Source organism: Lemur catta, chromosome X (assembly GCF_020740605.2).
Source record: "Lemur catta isolate mLemCat1 chromosome X, mLemCat1.pri, whole genome shotgun sequence".
NCBI classification, from domain to species: domain Eukaryota; kingdom Metazoa; phylum Chordata; class Mammalia; order Primates; family Lemuridae; genus Lemur; species Lemur catta.
In genome coordinates, this window is record NC_059155.1 from 30,464,002 (window position 1) to 30,484,510 (window position 20,509).

The 20,509-nt window shown below is 41.6% G+C and overlaps 1 protein-coding gene across 1 annotated transcript; it reads left to right on the forward strand.

Annotated features, from left to right (window-relative positions):
* Nucleotides 1-2,375: 2,375 nt before the first annotated feature.
* On the forward strand, nucleotides 2,376-19,201 carry RBMX2 (RNA binding motif protein X-linked 2). The gene is made up of 6 exons (XM_045538127.1): nucleotides 2,376-2,435; nucleotides 2,643-2,758; nucleotides 3,881-3,932; nucleotides 15,922-16,051; nucleotides 17,445-17,622; nucleotides 18,172-19,201. Exons 1-6 carry the CDS (start codon nucleotides 2,431-2,433, stop codon nucleotides 18,672-18,674), a joined length of 984 nt encoding a protein of 327 aa, XP_045394083.1. The 5' UTR covers nucleotides 2,376-2,430; the 3' UTR covers nucleotides 18,675-19,201.
* Nucleotides 19,202-20,509: the final 1,308 nt, after the last annotated feature.

Consider the following 20,509-nt stretch of genomic DNA (forward strand, 5'->3'; position numbering starts at 1 on the left):
GGAATGGCTAGACGTGGAGCCTGGCTGATGTGGAGCCTTTGTGTGGGGGAGCAGTGAGAGGAAAGAGTGGAGAATAGGGGCTGGGACAGTTAGAGGAGTTCTGAAAGAGCCAGGAAGCATGTGATAATGACTCAGAATAGGACTGTGACTGGAGGAGATGCATTTTATAGACACTGCAGTAGTATAATTATTAGGACTTGGTAATTGAATGGATATGTTGGGGTGAGGAAGAGGGAAGACTGAAATATGACAGCCATGTTTTTGAGCCTGGGTAACCAGGATAATAGTAATAACATTGCCCAAAATAGGGAGGTCAGGAGGAAAAACTTTTGAGGTGTGGCGTGGTGGTGGGAAGTGGGAAGATGACTCTGGCTAGATAAATTGTTCAGCCTTTCCTTGGATGTGGGGACTGCCTTTCACTTCCTTAGCATTACCTGCAGAAGCTAGAACTAAATACTGCATACAATAGGTGCTAAATGGATGTTATTAGCAGAGATCACTAATAGCCACCTTGGATGGCAAACCCTGGCCCTCCTTCCAGACGTTAAGTTCAGAGGGTCCTCTGGATCCCCATCTCTTTTCAACTCAGACTTATGGATATCTCTAGGCATCATCTTACCTACCAGTCTCTACCAACTGCAAGCACATCCATGGAGAATCCGACTTCCTTGCTTCTTTATTTACTTCAGGTTCTCCTAGGATGATCAACTATCCCAGTTTGCTCTGGGCTTGCCAATTTTAGCACCAAAAGTCAAGAGTCCCAGGAAATCTCTCAGTTGCAGACAAACTGGGGTGGATTTCAGCTCTCCCAGCTTTGGAATACCTCTGCGGAAACCACCAGCTGGACAGTGACAGTCTTTTCACGTTCTCAATCTAGATTGCTCTTCTCTTTGCTTGGTCTCACACTACTCGTTTGCTCCAGCTTTCTTCTGAATGCTGATGACTCAGCCCAGAGTGTAGCCCCAATTGTCTCATTTCATAGTCATCTGAAGAAGACAGCAAGATAATTCTGCATGCTAGTTTACCACTTTAAAGTGGCTACTTCAAACGTACAACTAAGCAACCTGAGATTCCTAGGAGCAGATGAAACCCATGTGCAATCTGTCACTGTTTAGTTTTCATTGCCAAGATAATTCTGCAAAGTTAATGAATAGCTGGGTTGGAATCGGGGAGAGGGCACAGATAGAATGAGGAGAAACTGTCATTGACAGACATCCTCTGTTCTGCTTCTTGGCAGGACACTGGTTACATGGTGAGTCACCCAGGGTACAGTTGTCATCATCATTATAATGCTTCTATGAAGGGCCTAATATCTGATGTTCTGCGCCAGGCCTACACAGCCCCAAACCTTCACTTTTAGAACATCATGGTCCCAAACCAGATATGGATGTGGACACATGCAAAATGGATTCAAATCCTCAATATCGGTTAAGTCAGACATTGTATGTCAACCACCATCTCTTTTACTTGTTTCTAGATATCTCTGGAGTGACATCTGTCAAGCAAATATATCTTGTCCCCTTAATTATATTATTAGCTCCTTGAGGACAGGGGACCCATCCTGACACTTCTGTCTACAGACATCAGCTCTACAGGACAAATATAGATGCTCAGTGAGGGCTGATTAAAGCAAGCTGACCTAATGGGTGCAGGCAGAGTGCTTTTCAAGTCACTGAATTCCCTTGAGCCTCAGTTTTTTCCTCTATAAAACGGAGAAGGTAATTGTATCTACCTCATGGGGTTGTGAGGGTGGAGAGACAATACATGTAAATTGCTTAGCACATACTCTAGCATCCTTTACCATATCATCTACTCAATTGTTAGCTGTTTAATACTAACTTCTGCCTCCCGCTCAACTAGGAGAGAGACTACAGGAAATAGTGAGTGTAGCAGCTCTCACGCAGATCTGTGGGTATTCAGCCTACAGAAGCAGACTGGTCAGTTAGTTGCCTGTGTGTTGGGATTCGACGGACAACAAAAGATTTACGCTTTCACCTGTCTGCCTCACTTTTCTGCTGTAACACTGAGGAACAGGGATGCTTTGATGGGGCTTCTGACTAGGAGCGAGGGCTGAACTACAGTGGCCACATCAGGCACCTTGTTCAGTCTTCATTCAGCAAACATTTACAGCTAACCCAATCAGTGCCAGGCATCGTCCAGTAGCAAGGGATCCTGTAACGGCCCAGGCTCCTACCCTTGCCTCATTTCAGAGAGGAGCTGGGAGACAACAGAGAACAGCTCTCTTCCCGAGAGGGAAAGGCACGGAGCCCGAAAGCGGCTTCTGCGCTAATGCGCAGGCGCCAAGCCGGCGCGGCCGAGCTCTTCCGGCGCAAGCTCACCGACCCCAATCAGCGCACAGCGCCGGGGCCGCGCATGCGTCATGCAGCCTCGTCCGGAAGCTGAGTTTGTACCCACCGCGAACCCGCTGAGATGAAGTAAGGCCTCAGTTTCCCTCTGAGGAAGTGGGAGCGGGCAACCGAGAGTGGCTCACTGGGGCTGGGATGGTAGAGCGTCTGCCGGGGCGACGGGCGTGGGAGGCGCGGAGACTAGAAGAGCTAGCCCTCTAGTTTGGCTCTCCCTCGGCTCAGGCCGCGCCGCACTTATTTGTCCGCTTTTCCGCCCTCTCCCTCGCCCCCGTGCAGCCCTTTAACTAAGGTGAAGCTGATCAACGAGCTGAATGAGCGAGAGATCGAGCTTGGGGTGGCGGATAAGGTGTCCTGGCACTCTGACTACAAGGACAGCTCCTGGATCTTCCTGGGTGAGGTCCACGTCTTTCTCCTGTAGTGCTGGGCACGCTCTCTCCTGGCCTGCTGCCCACCATTCCCCCGCTGCACTCTCCTCCACATTCCTTGTCCGCTTTTATATCCATGTGCTGTCTGCCGGTGAATCCGTGTTCTATACCTCTCTTCTCCCCCTTTTCTAGCTTGCTCTCCCTGCCAAATCAGTGCTCATGAGAGTTACTGTTTGCCATTTGCCGTGCTAAGGCTCAGAGACCACTATTATCTCTCTCTCTCTCTCTGTCTCTGTCTCTGTCTCTCTCTCTCTCTCACACACACACACCCATTATACAGCTGAGGAAACTGAGGTGGAGGGAAGTTAAGGGACTTCCTTAAGGTCACATAGCTAGTAAGTGCAACAGCCAGAACTGTGGGATTCTAGAACTCATGATCTTAGCCACTACCCCATATTACTACTAACCTCCCTCCCCCATTCTGCTTCCCTCAGAATTCACTTTCCTTCTCTCATTAGCTCCTGCTTTCTGACCACGACCATATTACCATCCCTGTATTCACTTTGTGTCATAACCAGCAATTCTACAGTTTGACTCTTCAAAGAGATTATTGTACCAGACATTGTGCTAAGCACTTAATAGACATTGTTTTATTTAATTCTTATAACAATGCTGTGAGGTAAGCGCTAGTATCCCCATTTTGCACTTGAGGAAAGAAACATTTGGAGGAGAAATTATTCCCTATGACATGTTTAACAGTGTCTTCATAATCCTTAGTCTATATGTAGATGGGGTTAACAATGACATTTAAACCACTTTTGTGTCATATCAGTTTGTGGCTAATGAGCAGATGAATTCAAGATATATTTTTGGAAGCAGAATTTTGTGATGGAAACTTTCTGCTTTGTCTATAGGATTTTGGCTGTGAGGAAGACTGAGTGATCAGATTAGTTTGGTTAGTGGTGTTCCCCTGACCTTTGCACTCAAAGAGTTAATCCTTTTTCTGTGCTACTGGTGCTTCTGTCATTGCATCAGACTGTGATTTCCCTGTGGCTTATTCTTTGCACCTGCCGTGTCTGGCCTGGTGCATGGTACCTAGTAGATGCTTGGCAAATGTTTGTTGAACTCAAATATGATTTTCTTTTCTAGGAGGGCTTGCTTATGAACTGACTGAAGGAGACATCATCTGTGTTTTCTCACAGTAAGTCCTCTTTCATTTCCTGCCTTCTGAGTCAACAGAGTAGTTTGCTTCCATGATGTATTTTGTGGCATCATAAAAGTCATTTATTTCAATTCTATGCTGAATGGCATCCCTACATGGGGAGGGCTGGAGCTTCTGCTCTAGTCTAGGTCAGTCCTGGGGCATGGTTCTAGAAAACTCCCATGTGTAAGATCCCAGAAGTCGGATAATTTGGAAAGCTGTCTTGGGGATTCTGGTCTCTTTCTATTGTTTTTTTCACTGAGGCTTGTTCAGCTTGGGCCTATACTGGAGGAGACTGGAACTCTCAGGAAGGTACCATGTTGGGCCACCTCTTTGGGCTCCTGCAAACTAGGGGTAACCCATGATCACAGGACGTTTTTGGGCCCTCATATGTGTGGCAATGTAGGATTGGGGCAAAGCACAGTGGAACTGGGGGCAAAGACAGAAGGTTTAGGTGGTAGTTTGCTTTGTTTGTTTCTAGATGAGTGTAAGGTTAGTGATCAGAGCCAATCTCTTTACCCAGAGGCTGAGAATCACAGACTGCTGAGGAACAAGAATGAATAGGAGACCTGTATATTCTTCATTTTTGCTATGGGCTGATAGCAGCTGCACTTGGTGGGAGAGGGTGTTGGCAGCTCACACTGGTAGCAGCAGCTGGTAGGAGAAAGGCTGGGCAGGTGTCACACAACCCCAGAGCTAAACAGGGTGGTTAGACAGTCCACAGGCTAAGAGGACCTTGGCAGCTTCCAGTAGTAGGGGGCCAGTTCCTTTGGGTTTTGTAGCCCTGAGGAGTAGAGAAGTTGGACAGCATGTACAGGCAGAGGACCATGGCAAAAGGGGCTAGCGAAGTAAACACAGGTAGCATACCCTGGAGAGGGATTGCCGTGGCAGGATGATTGGGCTATCCATAGGCAGATGGCCCTGGCTGAGTGGTTGGGCAGCTCATGGGGCAGAAGGCCATAGGAAAGGAACTGGGCAATACACGGGATACACGGGAGAAGAGGGCTGTGGCAGAGGGTCCTGGCAGGGACAAAGGCTGCGTCCTGTAACTGTCAGAAAGTTCACAGCAGGTGCAGCGTATAATTTCCACCCCTTTGTGATACCTCTGCCTGATCTAGCCTTCCATCTTAGAGCTGTTTTAGTTTTACTTGCATGCAGTGATGATCAGTTAGTATGTGTGTTCATTCTCATTTTCTATTCTGGCTACACACATTGCTCCCCATGAAGATTGCCTTTGCCATGGATAACAGTGGATTTCGAAAAAATGCTTTGTTTTCTCATTATGAAGGTAATGTGCAGTCATTATAGAACATTTGGCAAAAAAAGATAGAAAGGAAAAAAATAGAATATACTCTTAAGGAAAGAGTTAACAGTTTGGTATATTTATTATTGTCTTTTTTTAAATATTGGGCATTATTTCCAATGATTTGCTATTTTAAATTATACTGCAGTGTACACTGTAGTGTATAAATCTTTGTATGCATCCCTGATGGTTTCCTTAGAGAAACAGGGATATGGATCAGTATGTTAGCAATCTTAAGATGTTTTGTAAACATTGCCAAATTGCTCTCTGGAAAGGTTATACCAATTTCTACTTACTAGAAAGTCTGTTTTTCTGAATCCTGATCAACAATTGTTATTAAAAAAAAACTCATGGTCCCGGAGGCTGGAAAAAATCTGTTTGCCAAATAAGTTTCTTACCGTTATTTTTACTTTCCCTTTATTTCATTATCAGTAAGGTTGAACATCTTTTCATAAATTTGCAGGCCAATATTATTTCTTTTTCTTTGTAAATTGTTTATTCATATCCTTTGCCAGTTTTTTCTACTGGTGTGTTCCTTGTTTTTTGTTGATTTTACGTGAGCCCTTTGTGTATGAAGGATTTTATTTAACTCTTTGCTACAACACTTAGTCATGTATTGTATTACAGGTTGAGTATCTCTTATCCGAAATGCTTAGGACTAGAAGTGTTTCAAGATTTTGTGGGTGTTTTTTTTTTTAACAGATTTTGGAATATTTGCATATACATAATGAGGCATCTTGGGGATGGGACCCAAGTCTCTACATGAAATTCATTTATGTTTCATATACACCTTATACACATAGCCTGAAGGTAATTTTATGCCATAGTTTTAATAATTTTTTGTATGAAACAAAGTTTGCGTACATTGAACTATCAGAAAGCAGAGGTATCAGGTGTAGAATTTTCCACTTATGGCCTCATGTCAGCAGTTGAAAAGTTTTGGATATTAGAGCATTTTGGATTTCAGGTTTCTGGACTGGGGATGCTCAACTAGGACTATGGATTTTTTTTTAACTTGATATAATGTCTTATCATTATTCTTTCTTGATGCTCAAGTTGTCCCTATTTGAAGGTCAGTAGGAGTCCCTTCAAGCCAGATGCTATATTCTTTTTCTAATTTTAAGTTTGAAATAATTTTAGTTTTAAAACAGGAAGGTTAAAAAATAGTATAAAGAATACTGGTATCAAAAAAAGAATACCTGTATCTATTTCAGCTAGATTCCACAGATGTTAGCATTTTACCACATTTGTTGGTATTATTTTTCTCTGTGTGTATACATACTATCATTTTTTTTCTGAACCATTTGTCAGTTGTAGACATAATGTCTATTTACCCTAAATTTTTCAATATGTATTTCCCCAAATTAAGGACATTCTCTTGTTTAACCTCAGTAAAGTGATCCAATTCAGGAAATCAACACTGATACAATATTATTATCTAATCTGTAGACTTTACTAAGCTTCATCAGTTGTCTTGATAATGTCCTTCATGGCAAAAGAAAAAAAATGTTTTCTAGTTCTTTATCTGTAATATAAGCTATAAATTTTATTTATGGATAACTTCATTATTTATCATTAAGAATTATAAATATTTCCCCCTTTTATCTTTTTTGTCATTTGTCTTTGAACTTTGCTTATTGCAATTTTTTGCTAAGCAAAATCATTTTATTTTTATGCATTCATTCATTTATATGTTTAAATTAATGTATAGTAATATTGAGTTTTGGTGAGGAGTGTATAGCCCTATGAGTTTTTTTCTTTTTTTTTTTAAAGACAAGAAATTTAGCACAATCTTTATTTCCCACATTATTCTTATCTCCCTATGTTAGCCAATAAAACCTAGGGGTTTAAACACAAATTTTATTGTTTTATTACATTTTTATGTTATATATAATCTCTTTCAAATATGTTTTTTATTGCACAAAGATTTTAATACATGTATAGATTTGTGTAATCACCCTCCTAATTAGAATGGAGAACAGTTCCATCATCCCCCAAGAAATCCCTCATCTTTTTGCTTCATAGTCTCCCCCTTCAATATTTTATATTTATATAGTTCAATTTATCAGTTTTTTTGTTGCTTCTGGATTTTTGAGTCATAAGTAGAAAGTATTTCTCCCCACTTACCCATCTGTGTTGTCTTCTAGTGCTTGTATGGTTTCAATTTTGTTCATTGAAGTTTCTGTTCCATTTAGAGTTTATTCTGTTGTATAGTGTGTGGTTTGGATCCAGTTTTATGTTTTTTCAAATGGCTACCTAGTTGTCCCAACACCATTTATAAAAAAGTCTATATTTTCCTCACCAGATTAGGATGTCGCCCTTATCATATCCTAATTTTTTCACATATACTTGAGTCTCTTTCTCAGCTTTCTATATTCTGTTCTGTTGGTCTGTCTATTCATTTGCCACACTGGTTACTCATAGAAGCTTTTCAGTATGTTTAACATCTGGTAGAGTTACTTCCCCTCATTCTTCTTCTTCTTTTTTTTTTTTTTAGGTTTTCCTAGCTATTAGGTGTTCATTTTTTTTTTCATAAGAATTCTAGAATTAACTTACCCAGCTCTAGGGAAAAGAGAACTTATATTTTTATTGGGATCACACTGAATTTATATATTAACCTGGGGCAAAATTTTGATATCTTTATGATATTGAGTCATCCTGTCTAAGAACAGGGACAGATGCCTTTATATTTGTTCAAATCTCTGTTTGTGACTTTTTAGGATGTTTTTAAAAGTTTGTTTATGTAGGCTGTGTAGTAATACATTGCTTGTTGTTAAGTATATTTCTAAGTATTTTATCTTTTTTGCTGGTTTTTTTTTGAGGGCCGATACAGATTTTATTGGATTAGATTTTTCTGCTCACACCTACATACCATTTCGCTAGTCTACGTGGGCACATTGTTTATAACAAGTTTGACTTATTTTTTTTTTATTTCAGCATACTATGGGGGTACAAAAGTTTAGGTTATGTATATTGCCCTTGCCCTTCCCTCCCCACCCCGAGTCAGAGCTTTCCCCAACGGTGCATATCGCACTTATCTGCCCGACACCGGGTTAATGTTATTCCTGTATGTGCTCTTAGGTGTTGATCAGTGAAAGCAATTTGATGGTGAGTACATGTGGTGCTTATTTTTCCATTCTTGGGATAGTTCACTTAGTAGAATGGGTTCCAGCTCTATCCAGGAAAATACAAGAGGTGCTAGATCATCATTGTTTCTTATAGCTGAACAGTACTGCATGGTATACATATACCACATTTAATTAATCCACTCATGTATTGATGGGCACTTGGGTTGTTTCCACATCTTTGTAATTGTGAATTGTGTTGCTATAAACATTCGAGTGCAGATGTCTTTTTTATAGAATGTCTTTTGTTCTTTTGGGTGGATGCCCAGTAATGGGATTGCTGGATCAAATGGTAGATCTACTTATATCTCTTTAAGGTATCTTTATATTGCTTTCCACAGAGGTTGCACTAGTTTGCAGTCCCACCAGCAGTGTATGAGTGTTCCTATCTCTCGGCATCCACGCCAACATTTATTGTTTTGGGACTTTTTTTTTTAATTTCAGCTTATTATGGGGGTACAAAAGTTCAGGTTATATATATTGCCTATGTCCTGCCCATCCCCCTGAGTCAGAACTTCAAGCGTGTCCATTCCCCAGACAGTGTGCATTGCACTCATCATGTAGTTATACCCCCATCCCCTCCCCCCACCCCCTATCCCCCCGAGTCAGAACATTGAAGCGTGACCATTCCCCAGACAGTGCGCAACGCACTCATCATGTAGGTATACACCCATCCCCTCTCCCCACCCCCCACCTCAGTCCGATACCCAATTGGTGTTATTCCCAAATGTGCACTTAGGTGATGATCCGGGAAACCAATTTGCTGGTGAGTACATGTGGTGGTTGTTTTTCCATTCTTGGAAAAACATGTCCATGCTCGTGGATCAGAAGAATCAACGTTGTTAAAATGTTTTGGGACTTTTTGATAAAGGCCATTTTCACTGGAGATAAGTGATATCTCAATGTGGTTTTGATTTGTATTTTCACGATGATTAGAGATGTTGAGCATTTTTTCATATGTTTGTTGGCCATTGTTCTGTCTTCTTTTGAAAAGTTTCTGTTCATGTCCTTTGCTCACTTTTTGATAGGGTCGTTTGATTTTTTCTTGCTGATCTTCCTGAGTACTAAATAGATAACTAGTTATCAGCCCTTTATCAGATGTGAAGCATGCAAAAATTTTTTCCCATTCTGTAGGTTGTCTGTTTGCTCTCATGATAGTTTCCTTGGCTGTGCAGAAGCTTTTTAATTTGATCAGGTCCCACTTATTTATTTTTGTTGTTGCTGTGATTGCCTTTGGGGTCTTCTTCATAAATTCTTTGCCTAGGCCAATGTCTATAAGAGTTTTTCCCACATTTTCTTCTAGAATTCTAATAGTTTCACACCGTAGGTTCAAGTCTGTTACCCACTGTGATTTGATTTTTGTGAGAGGTGAAAGCTGTGGGTCCTGTTTCAGTCTTCTACATGTGGCTATCCAGTTTTCCCAGCACCATTTATTGAATGAGGATTCTTTTCCCCAGTGTATGGTTTTGTCTGCTTTGTCAAAGATTAGATGGCTATATGAGGATTGTTTTCTAACTGGGTTCTCAGTTCTGTTCCACTGGTTGATGTCCCTGTTGTTGTTCCAATACCAAACTGATTTAATAAATATAACCTTGTAGTATAGTTTGAAGTCTGGTAAATTAATAGCTCCCATTTTGTTCTTATTGCCTAAAATTGCTTTTGCTAAACGGGGTCTTCTCTGGTTTCATACAAAGCATAAAATTATTTTTTCTGTATCTGTGAAAAATGATGTTGGTAATTTAATAGGGATTGCATTGAATGTGTGAATTTTGTTTATAGATTTGCATATGTTAGACCATCCCTGCATCTCTGGGATGAAGCCCACTAGGTCGTGATGGATTATTTTGTTGATAAGCACCTGGATTTGGTTTGCTAGGATTCTGTTTTGAGAATTTTTGCATGTATATTCTTAAGGGATATTGGTCTGTGGTTTTCTTTTTTTGTTGCATCCTTTCCTGGTTTTGGTATAAGGGTTATGTTGGCTTCATGAAATGTGCTGGGGAGGATTGCATCCTTCTCGATGTTGTGGAATAACTTGTGTAGGATAGGCACCAGTTCTTCTTTGTAGGTGTGGTAAAATTTGGGTGTGAAACCATCTGGTCCGGCACTTTTCTTTTTAGGAAGGTCTTTTATTACTGTTTCAATTTCAGTTCTTGATATTGGTCTGTTCAGGAATTCTATTTCTTCCTGGTTGAGCCTAGGGGAGGCTGTGTGTTTCTAAAAATGTGTCCATTTCCTCCAAATTTCCAGTTTGTGTGCATAAAGGTTTTTGTAGAATTCATAGTTGATATCTTGTATCTCCATGGCATCGGTTATAATTTCTCCTTTCATATTCCTGATGAAGCTTATTAGAGATTTTTCTTTTCTGCTCTTAGTCTAGCCAAAGGCGTGTCAATTTTGTTTATCTTTTCAAAGAACCAACTTTGTTTTATTAATGTTCCATATAGTTTTCCTGTTGTCCATTTCATTTAGTTCTGATTTGATCTATTAATTTCACTTCTTCTGCTGGGTTTGGGGTCGGTCTGTTCTTCTTTCTCGAGTTTTTGAGTCAATCCATAAGGTTGTCTATTTGTGATCTTTCTGTCTTTTGGATATAGGCATTTATGGAAATAAACTTTCCTCTCAGGACTGCTTTAGTTGTGTCCCACATATTTTGATAACTTGTTGTCTTGTTTGTCATTTAGTTCAAAGAATGTTTTGATTTCCATCTTGATTTCCTCTTTTATGAAATAATCGTTCATGAGAAGGTTGTTTAGCTTCCATTACTTTGAGTAGAAATGACAGTTTCTGTTAGAGTTGATTTCTACTTTTATTCCACTGTGATCTGAGAAGATGCATGGTATAATTTCTATTTTTTAAAGTTTTTTAAGACATGCTTTGTGTCCTAGGATATGGTCAATCTTAGAGAATGTCACATGAGCTGATGAGAACAACGTATATGCAGTGGATTTTGGATGGAATGTCCTGTAAATGTCAGTCGGGGCCATTTGTTCTAGTGTTCTGTTTAAGTCCATTATTTCTTTGTTTATTTTCTGTTTGGAGGATCTGTCCTGTGCTGTCAGCAGAGTGTTGAAGTCTCCAGCTATTATGGTGTTGCTGTTTATCATTTGGTTTAGATCAATAGGGATTGCTTTATGAATCTGGGTACACCTAAGTTGGTTGCAAACGTATTTAGTATTGTTATGTCTTCTTGTTGAACTGTACCCTTCATCTTTATACAGTGACCATCTTTGTCTTTCATTACTTTTGTTGATTTAAAAACTAAGTTATCTGAAATCAAAACCACCACGCCAGCCTTCTTTTGGCTTTCGTTTGCTTGTAATATCGATTTCCACCCCTGTACTTTCAGTCTGAATGCACCCTTGCAGGTTAGATGTGTTTCCTGGAGAGAGCAGATACTTGGCTAGTATTTTTTTATCCATTGGGCTAGTCTGTGTCTCTTGAGTGGGAAGTTCAAGCCATTCACATTTATTGAGAGAACTGATAGGTGGGGCAAGTTTCTGTTCATCCTGTTGGTAGAACTTCATTGCTTTGTTTTCTCTCTTGAGCCATTGTGGTATCTGAGCTTTGATCTTTAGCTTTTGAGCGGTTTTACATTCGTGAGTGTTTATTGTGCTGATCCTTGTGCAACTCTGTTTTGAGTACTTCTTGGATGGCTGGTCTTGTCTTGGTGAATTCCCTCAGTATTTGCTTATCTGAGAATGTCTTAATTTCTCCTTAGTATATGAAACTTAGTTTTGCAGGGTACAGGGTTCTAGGCTGGGCACTATTCTCTTTCAGAAGAGTGATAATGGAGCCCCAGTCTCTTCTTACTTGTAAGGAAGGTTTCAGTTGAGAAGTCTGGCGTTATTTGGATGGGCCTTGCTTTGTATGTTATTTGTTTCTTTCGCGTTACAGCTTGAAGAAGTGGCTCTTTAGTGGATATTTTGGTCAGTCTGATGACTGCATGATGTGGTGTCTTCCTATTTGCAATGAATGTCCCAGGGGTCCTTTGGGCTTCTTATACATGGATATCTAGATGTTTAGCAAGGCTGGGGAATTTTTCTCTATTATGTCTTCAAATAGCTTATCCAACCCTTGTGTATTATCTTTTTCACCCTGAGGAATGCCCATAACTCTCATGTTAGGCTTCTTCACATAGTCCCACATTTCTTGCAGGCTTTGGTCTTTTATTTCTTTGGTCTATCTCTGTGACTGACTTAATGTTATTTTCAGTGTCTGAGGTTCTTTCTTCTGTTTGATCTACCCTATTTTTGAGGCTTTCCACTGTGTTTTGTAGTTCCCTGAATAAATTCTTCATTTCTAAGAGTTTGGTTTGATTTTTCTTTAATATTTCAATTTCTTTAGTGATTTTTTCTTCCAAGTCCTGGATTTTTTTTTGGTGCTTTCTTTGTGTTGGTTATCCATTTTTTCTTGCATATGATCGAGTTTTCTTACAATCCATGTTTGAAATTCTTCTTCTGTCATTTTAGTGTTCTGAATTTGGTTAATGTCCATTCCAAGAGAGCTGGTGTTCCTCTTTGGTGGTGTGCTTTCCATTTGATTCTTCATACTTCCAGAGTTCTTTCTCTGAGTCCTTCCCATGTGGATCAGCCATTGCTTCCCACCTTTCAGTTTTCATTTGGAAAGTAACATGCCATGTGCAGGCTCTGTTCCAGTAGAAGCTATAGGAGCAGGCAGATAGCCGCTGGTGCCTACCAGCCTGGATGTGTGCACTTCTAGGTTTGCTTGATCTGCCGCTAGGGAGAGCCATTAATGTGTTGTTCAGGGTTCCTCTATCACAGTTGGGAGGCTGCTCCTGGTGGGAGGGGTTACTTGGGGAGCCTTTTTTGGCCTCTTGCCAGGGTTTTTGTTCCCTGACCCCGGATCCCACTGTTGACAGCTGACCGGAGGCAGAAATCCAGCCCCAGAGTTTCCATCCTACCAGATGGTTAAACCAGTCTGAGGAGCAAAGTCACCGGGCTGTCAACGTTTGATCTGCCCCAAGGCTCTGGGGATTCATGCTAGTTGCAGAGGGAGAGTGGCTTTTCTTGTCTCTCCCTACCTCCAGAGGTGGCGCCTACCACTTTCCTACCACTTTCGGTGTGATAGATGCTGGCTAGGGGGAGGGGGTGGTACCACAATCTGCCCTGCACCCCAGCGCCTGTAAGTCCCACAGGCGTTAGCCTCCCCCTCCCCAGCGCCTGTAGGTCCCGGAGGCATTAGCCTCCCACGACTAGGGAAGCACTCAGAGTTCACACATCAAAACGGGTGTGGCTAGTTGACCTTAGGTCGTGTAAGGGCGGATCTTGTCGGGGAGAGTCCCCGGGCTGGGGGAAGGGAGCTGTCCCACACCGTATAACACTGTAGCGGCTCTGTTGTGGACCCCAAAAATGGCAACCGCCCGCCCACAGAGCGCTAGCACTGTTGGCGACTGTTCAGGAGTTGGCAGGTGCTGGATTGGGGGGCTGAGTCATCAGGATGCCCCCTTGTCTCGTTTATGTCGCGCTCCCACAATCTCATACCTGTCCAGCAGGAGCTCTCACTCTTTCTGATCCACGCTGAGCGGGCCTATTAGCCTGTGGTTGTTTCCAGGTTAGAGTCTCCTATTTAGTGTTCACCTCCTTCGATCTGGACCCGCTGAGTGGTAGAGGCAGTTTACCTGTCTCCTACCTGCCTCCAGCGGTAGCCCAGACCAGTCCCTCCCCCGCCCAGTGCAGTCCTGGCACAGAGCTCGGGGACTTGAAGATGCTTCCCCCTATTGTCTCCTCTCCACAGAGCCCCACGTCTGCCCCGGTGATTTTGCACCGACTTCAGGCAGATCCCTGTCTGAGTGGGTGTGGAGGTCAGTGGGGAAGCAAGACGTTCTTTTGTGGGACTGATCCCACCTCCCTCACTGGCCAGGCGGGCACAGGTGTCCCACGCTCTACTGTCTATTGTTTGTCTGGCATTCTCCAGATTTCGTGATCTTATCTGCCGTTCACCTTTTCTTTTTCCTGATTTTTGTGTCCCATGCTGATTCTCTGCCAATTCACAACGCTGTTCTTGCGGGGGAGCGATCCACTCATGTGGAGCAGACCGAGATCTATGCCTTCCTCTCTGGAAGCAGGAATCCAGGAGGTTACCTCCACTCTGCCATTCCCCCACCCCCCCGTTTTGTTGTTATTATACATGGGATTTCCCTTGCAGTATTTCTTCTGATTATTTTTAGTATGTAAGATGGTGATTGATTTTTAACTTTATGTCCTATTACTTTATTGAATTGTCCAACTTTGTTTTTAATCAGTGTTTATCATTGATTCTCTTAGGTTTTGTATAGATACTATCATATATAATCTGCAAACAGAGGTAGTTTTACTTTTTCATTTCTTGTATGTTTTGTCTAATTACATTGGCCTATACCTTCAATACAGTGTTAAATAGTTCCAACCTTAGTAGAATCACCTCTAGTATTTCTGATTAAGTAAGATGTTAGATTTCAGGCTGAGGTGTATGTATGTGATCATGTAATGTATCAATTTCTATTTTATTTTTATGACTTTATTTTTAATTTATAAAGCTTTAACTTATTTGAATTTATGTTTTTATAATGAGTGAGGTAGAGTTTTTTCTATTTAGTTTCTGGTTTTATCTTTATTAACTCCTGTCTGCTTTCATTAGGTTTCGCTTTCTTCTCTTATACTCATTTTTTAACAATAAAATTATTCAGGTTACAAATTTTCCTTAGTATGGCTTTCTCCATATTTCTTACGTTTCGGTATGTGTTCGTCTCACTTTTGTTATTTTGAAAATAGTCTGCCATTGATTTTTTTTCTTTGTTCTGTTTCATGTTCTCTTTCATGCACTTGTTAGGAGAGTAGGTTTCAAGTTTAAGTAGGGTGCTTTTTCTTTAAAATATTATTTCCAGCTTGATAACACTGTGATTGGAGAACATGGTCTGTTTTTTGGAGTTTATTGAGGTTTACTTTGAGACCTAATTAATAGTGAATTTTAATACATGTGTCATGAATTCTTCAAAATAAATTGTTATATAGGGTTCAAAGATATCTGTGTATCTAATAGTCTGGCATTAATATTTATTAATGTAATTATAGTAATATGTTTATTTATATTCATATCACATAATCATATTATTAATTCCTCTGATTTTATTTCTGTCAACTTTGTGTGTTATAAAGTTCAAAATGATGTATTAAATTCTCTCATACTTTCTCTCTTAGTTTTTCTTTGTATTTCTAATAGTTTTTTAATTAAATTTTTGATTTCTTAATTGATACATAAAGTGTCATGACTTAGACCTTTGTTATGTATTAGGACCTCTTTCAGTGTAAAATAACCTTCTTAGTCCTCTTGAATGTTTTTATTTCAGCCTTGAATTTGTCTGTGATGTTGATATTGCCATGTGTTTTTTTAATTAGGTGTTCCTTTTCTTGTCTGCCTTTCATTTTCAACATTTCTATGTCATCTTGTTCTAGATGTGTCTCCTGTACAGACTGTATTATTTGAATTTTGTTTTATCACCCAATCTGCAAGTTTTTGCATTTTAAGTCAATAGTGTCTTACTGTTTTATGAAATAAATAGGTATGGGGAGATTGTTAACATTAATCTCGTGCGGGACAAGAAGACTGGGAAATCCAAAGGATTCTGTTTCCTCTGCTATGAAGACCAGAGGAGCACAATTCTGGCCGTTGACAATTTTAATGGAATCAAGGTGAGTGTGCTTATTCAGCAGGATTTGGCTGGACTCTTTCCATGTGTAGAGTCAGGTTTTGTTTTCTACCTGGTCCCCACAGGCATCGGGACGGTACTGGTTAGCTTGTGTGTATTCTGAGGGCTGCAGAGGTGTGGAGACATACTGGCTAGGAAGTAATCATTCTTTTCGCTCACGGCCCCATCAGGACTTGTTTTTTACCCTCATCTGTTAGCAAACCATCTCTCCAAGAGCATGTGTACCAGGCCTGCTCCCCATCCAGGTCTCTGTTTTTCACCTTTTCTTCCTTGCCCTCCACTCATCTCTGGCGCACTGGACAACAAGACACTAGCAAACACTGTTCTTCGGTATCGTTCTGTGTCAGGGGATTTGGGCTTCGTCATGGCCTCAAAACCCAAGACATAGCCATGTATATCTGTCATATGTCTCCAGTGACCTAGCATATTGGGCCCTGGGAATCCTCTCCTTAAAATCTGATGGCAAATTTTACAAAAGTAACTCATTGTGAAATTTTCTGTCCTCTGTCCCTCTCATTCCCACCCTTGTGAGGCACTGAGCTGAGAGAAGGAGACAGGGCAAGTCAGGCTTATGTATGCTCCATGGGTCCCCGTACACATTGAGGAAAATGCTGCATTTGAAATGAACATGGTCATAGGGTGAGGGTAACTCTTGACCTGGAGAGTTTGTCACTGAGGACACCAGTATAGAACAGCCAGAGATTATAGAACAGGGTGGAGCAGGTTCTAGGCTTGATTTTTAAGAGAGCCAGCAGCCGGAGGGAGTCACTGTAAAAGGAAGGTTTGAAAAAATGTTTCAAAATGGGGAATAGGATAGGTGACAGAAGCTGCTCAGGCTTCAAGGTAAGAATAAAAATCTGACCTTGTGTTGAAACGATGCAAGCCAAATTTTTTGAATTTTGGATGGCACTTCCTATGGAGTAAGCCTGTATCTTTCTGAATATACAATGTTTTTATTGCAAGTGTTTGTTGTTGTTCACATGGACAGTTGTGAGTCATAGCACAAGAATCAGAGTGAGCCAGTTCCATTATGGTAGGGATAGAGCAAGGTGTGAGGGCTTAAGAACAAAGAAAGTGGTCCTTTTTTGACTTTATGGCACACGTAGAACATGGGGCTATTTGTATGGCACTTGAGGGAAACTAGCGAGGCTGGTGGTACAGCTGCCCCAGGGGCTCCAGCTGCCCCAGGCCCCCGGCTGGCTTGCCTAAGGGCTGAGTGTATCACTGTCTAGACATCCGTGCTGTGACACGGCAGCTGGGCGGGTCTGCTTTAGTGATAGTCTTAACAGGAAGGTAATGGATGTGGTTCAAGCCATGGTTCTTGTGGCTTGGGTTCAAATATTTTGGTATGAAGGCTGTGTTTCCTGTCTGCTTAGATTAAAGGGCGAACTATTCGAGTAGATCACGTATCTAACTATTTGGCTCCTGAGAGCTCCCAAGCACTGGATGATGTGACCAGAGAGCTCCAAGTGGGGTGCTGTGGGCCTCGTACCCCCTCACCGAGTTTGTCTGGGGGCTCTGAAGATGACAAACCCACCAAAAAACACAAAAAAGGTAAAGCGTTAAGACCCCAGAGAAGATTCTGGGTGGTTTTAGTATATGATCTTGCTAGCGTTCACTGACAGTTGATAGTCAACTGTTATGTGTGAAAAGGGAAGGCATGGGGCACCTTATTCTAATTGGGAAAAGGGGAGGTGTCAGTGGAAGGCTAGTGTTATGGGCAGAACTGTGTCCCCAAGTTGATATGTTGAAGTCTTAGTCCCCGGTACCTCAGAATGTGACTATATTTGGAGATCATGTCTTTAAAGTGATAATTCAGGGTGGGAGTTGCCTTGTACAGCAGCTTGACATTTCAAGGGTGACAGACATCCAAGCTGGCTTCTCGGAGGCACTTTTCTGGAAGGCTGGACTATGACTGCTTCATGCTGCTTCCAAGGATGGTTTCCTTGTGCACACTCTCCACCTCCTAGCATGTGAATATTTTGAACTACAACAGCTGTCGTACAGTAATGTAGTCAGAGAAGAATGGCACTTTTATTGAGGGAGTTCTTTATTTTTTCCCTTTTCTTATTGTTTGCCCCCCCACCCCATTCTTTCATCCAGAACAAAAGGAAAAAAAGAAAAGAAAGAAAGAAAAGGAGAAGCCTGCCCGGGGAGTACAGGCAGAGCAGCCGCCCTCCTCTTCATCACCCGGAAGCAAGGCAATAAAGGAGAAGGATGACCCTGGCCCTAAGAAGCACAGCAGCAAGCAGTCTGAGAGAGTTCAGAAGCCAGAGTCCAGGGAGGGCCGTAAGGGCTACTCGGGCTCCCCTCAGGCCAGGACTGCCTGCCGTGGTGGAGCAGGGGACCTGGACAGGGAGTTGAAGAAGGAGAAACCCAGACATGAGCACAAATCCTCAAGCAGGAGGGAGGCAAGAGAAGAAAAGAACAGGGATAAGGACAGAGGGCGAAGCTCAGACACACATTCTAGCTGGCACAATGGGCGTTCTGAAGGGCGTAGTCGTAGAAGTAGAAGTAGGAGCCGTGACAAATCCCACAGGCATAAGAGGGCCCGGCGCTCCCGGGAGCGGGACTCCTCCAATCCCAGGGACCGCAGGCATCACTGAAGCCTGTTGAGCTGCTCAGTAGATTTGGAAATGAAATGTGTTTTTAAAATGCAGTCCAATTCAGTTATATTGTTGCTAGTTTTGTGTATAAAACCTCTGGGGCTGAATTCTTTTAATCCCTTGAATGTTAGAGTCATTGGGAGGGCTGTAGTTTCAGCAGCCACATATCCACAGTTCATCGTCCCTGAGAATATACTTGGTACTTATCAGAACACGTGTCCTGAATTTTGGTTCGTGTAGACCCTTGGACCCACAGACCCCAATTTAAGATGAAATTGCCAGGAAAGGGAAAATACCAGACAACTCTAGAAGCCTAGTCTTCCTGCTGTTAAGAGATGTTGAAGAACCAGCATCGTAGGACCTTTCCGGTTGGCAGATAGAAGTGTACAGTGAGAAGTGTGGTCTACTAGGTTTAGACAGCTCTCTGTGATTGTGAAAGGATTCTTAAAATCAGCCAGCTCCCTCCCTAACCCCTGTGTTAAAATTTGTTTAAATGTCTTTCTCATTTTTAAAAGTTGTTTTTGGTTGATATGTCTCTTTCCACATTTTTCTTTGCAATTTATTCCTTTATTTGTGTTGAGGTAAAATTCACATAACGTAACAGTAACCATTTTAAAGGGGACAGCACACTGGCATTTGGTACATTCACAGTGTTGTGTAACCGTCACCTCTGTCTAGTTCCCAAACCTTTTCCTCATCCCCAAATGAAACCCTGGACCCATTAAGCAGTAACTTAACTCTCCATCTGGCCCCACTCCCCAGCCTCCTCTCCCGGTCCCCTGTCCCTGACAACCACCAGTCTGCTTTATGTTTGTGGATTTGCCTATTCTGGGAATTTCAAGTGAGTGGCATCATACAGTCATGGCCTTTTGTGTCTGGCTTCTTTAACTTAGTGTAATTTTTTAAAATTTCAAAGTATTATGGGGGTAGAAATGTTTCTGGTTACAGGGATCACATTTGTAATGCTTGAGTCATTGTTAGAAGTGTGCCTGTCACCCAGATAGTGTTCATTGTACCTGTTAGGTAGGTTTTCAGCTATCCCCTCCTCCTCCCTCCCCCACTTTGATTTCCATCGAGTTATACTTCCCTCTGTGCACATGTATGCTCATCAGTTAGTTCCAATTTAATAGTGAGTACGTGTGGTGTTTGGTTTTCCATTCCTTAGATACTTTACATAGGATATTGGTCTCCAGTTCCGCCCATATTGTTGAAAAAGGCATTAAGTCATCCTTCTTCATGGCTGAGTAGTGCTCCATGGTATACATATACCACGTTTTGTTAATCCACTCCTGAATTGATGGGCGTTTGGGTTGATTCCACATCTTTGCAATTGTGAATTGTATTGCAGTAAACATTTGGGTGCAGGTATTTTTTTTGATAAAATGACTTCCTTTGGGTAAATACCCAGTAGTGAGATCGCTGGATCAAATGGTAAGTCTACTTTTAGTTCTTTGAGGAGTCTCCATACTGTTTTCCATAGAGGTTGTACTGATTTTGCAGTCCCACCAACAGTGTATAAACGTTCCTTTCTCTCTGCATCCATGCCAGCATCTGTTGTTTTTGGACTTTTGAATAAAAGCCATTCCAACTGGGGTAAGGTGATATCTTCATTGTGGTTTTAATTTGCTTTTCCCTGATGGTTAATGACGTTGAGCATTTTTTCATATGTTTATTGGCCTTTTGTCTGTCTTCTTTTGAAAGGCTTCTTTCTGTTCATTTTTGCCTACTTTTTAACGGGGTTGTTTGAGGATAATGTTTTTCTGGTCCATTTACAGTATAGCATGTATCAGTACTTCATTCCTTTTCATAGCTATATAGTATCCCATTGTATGGCT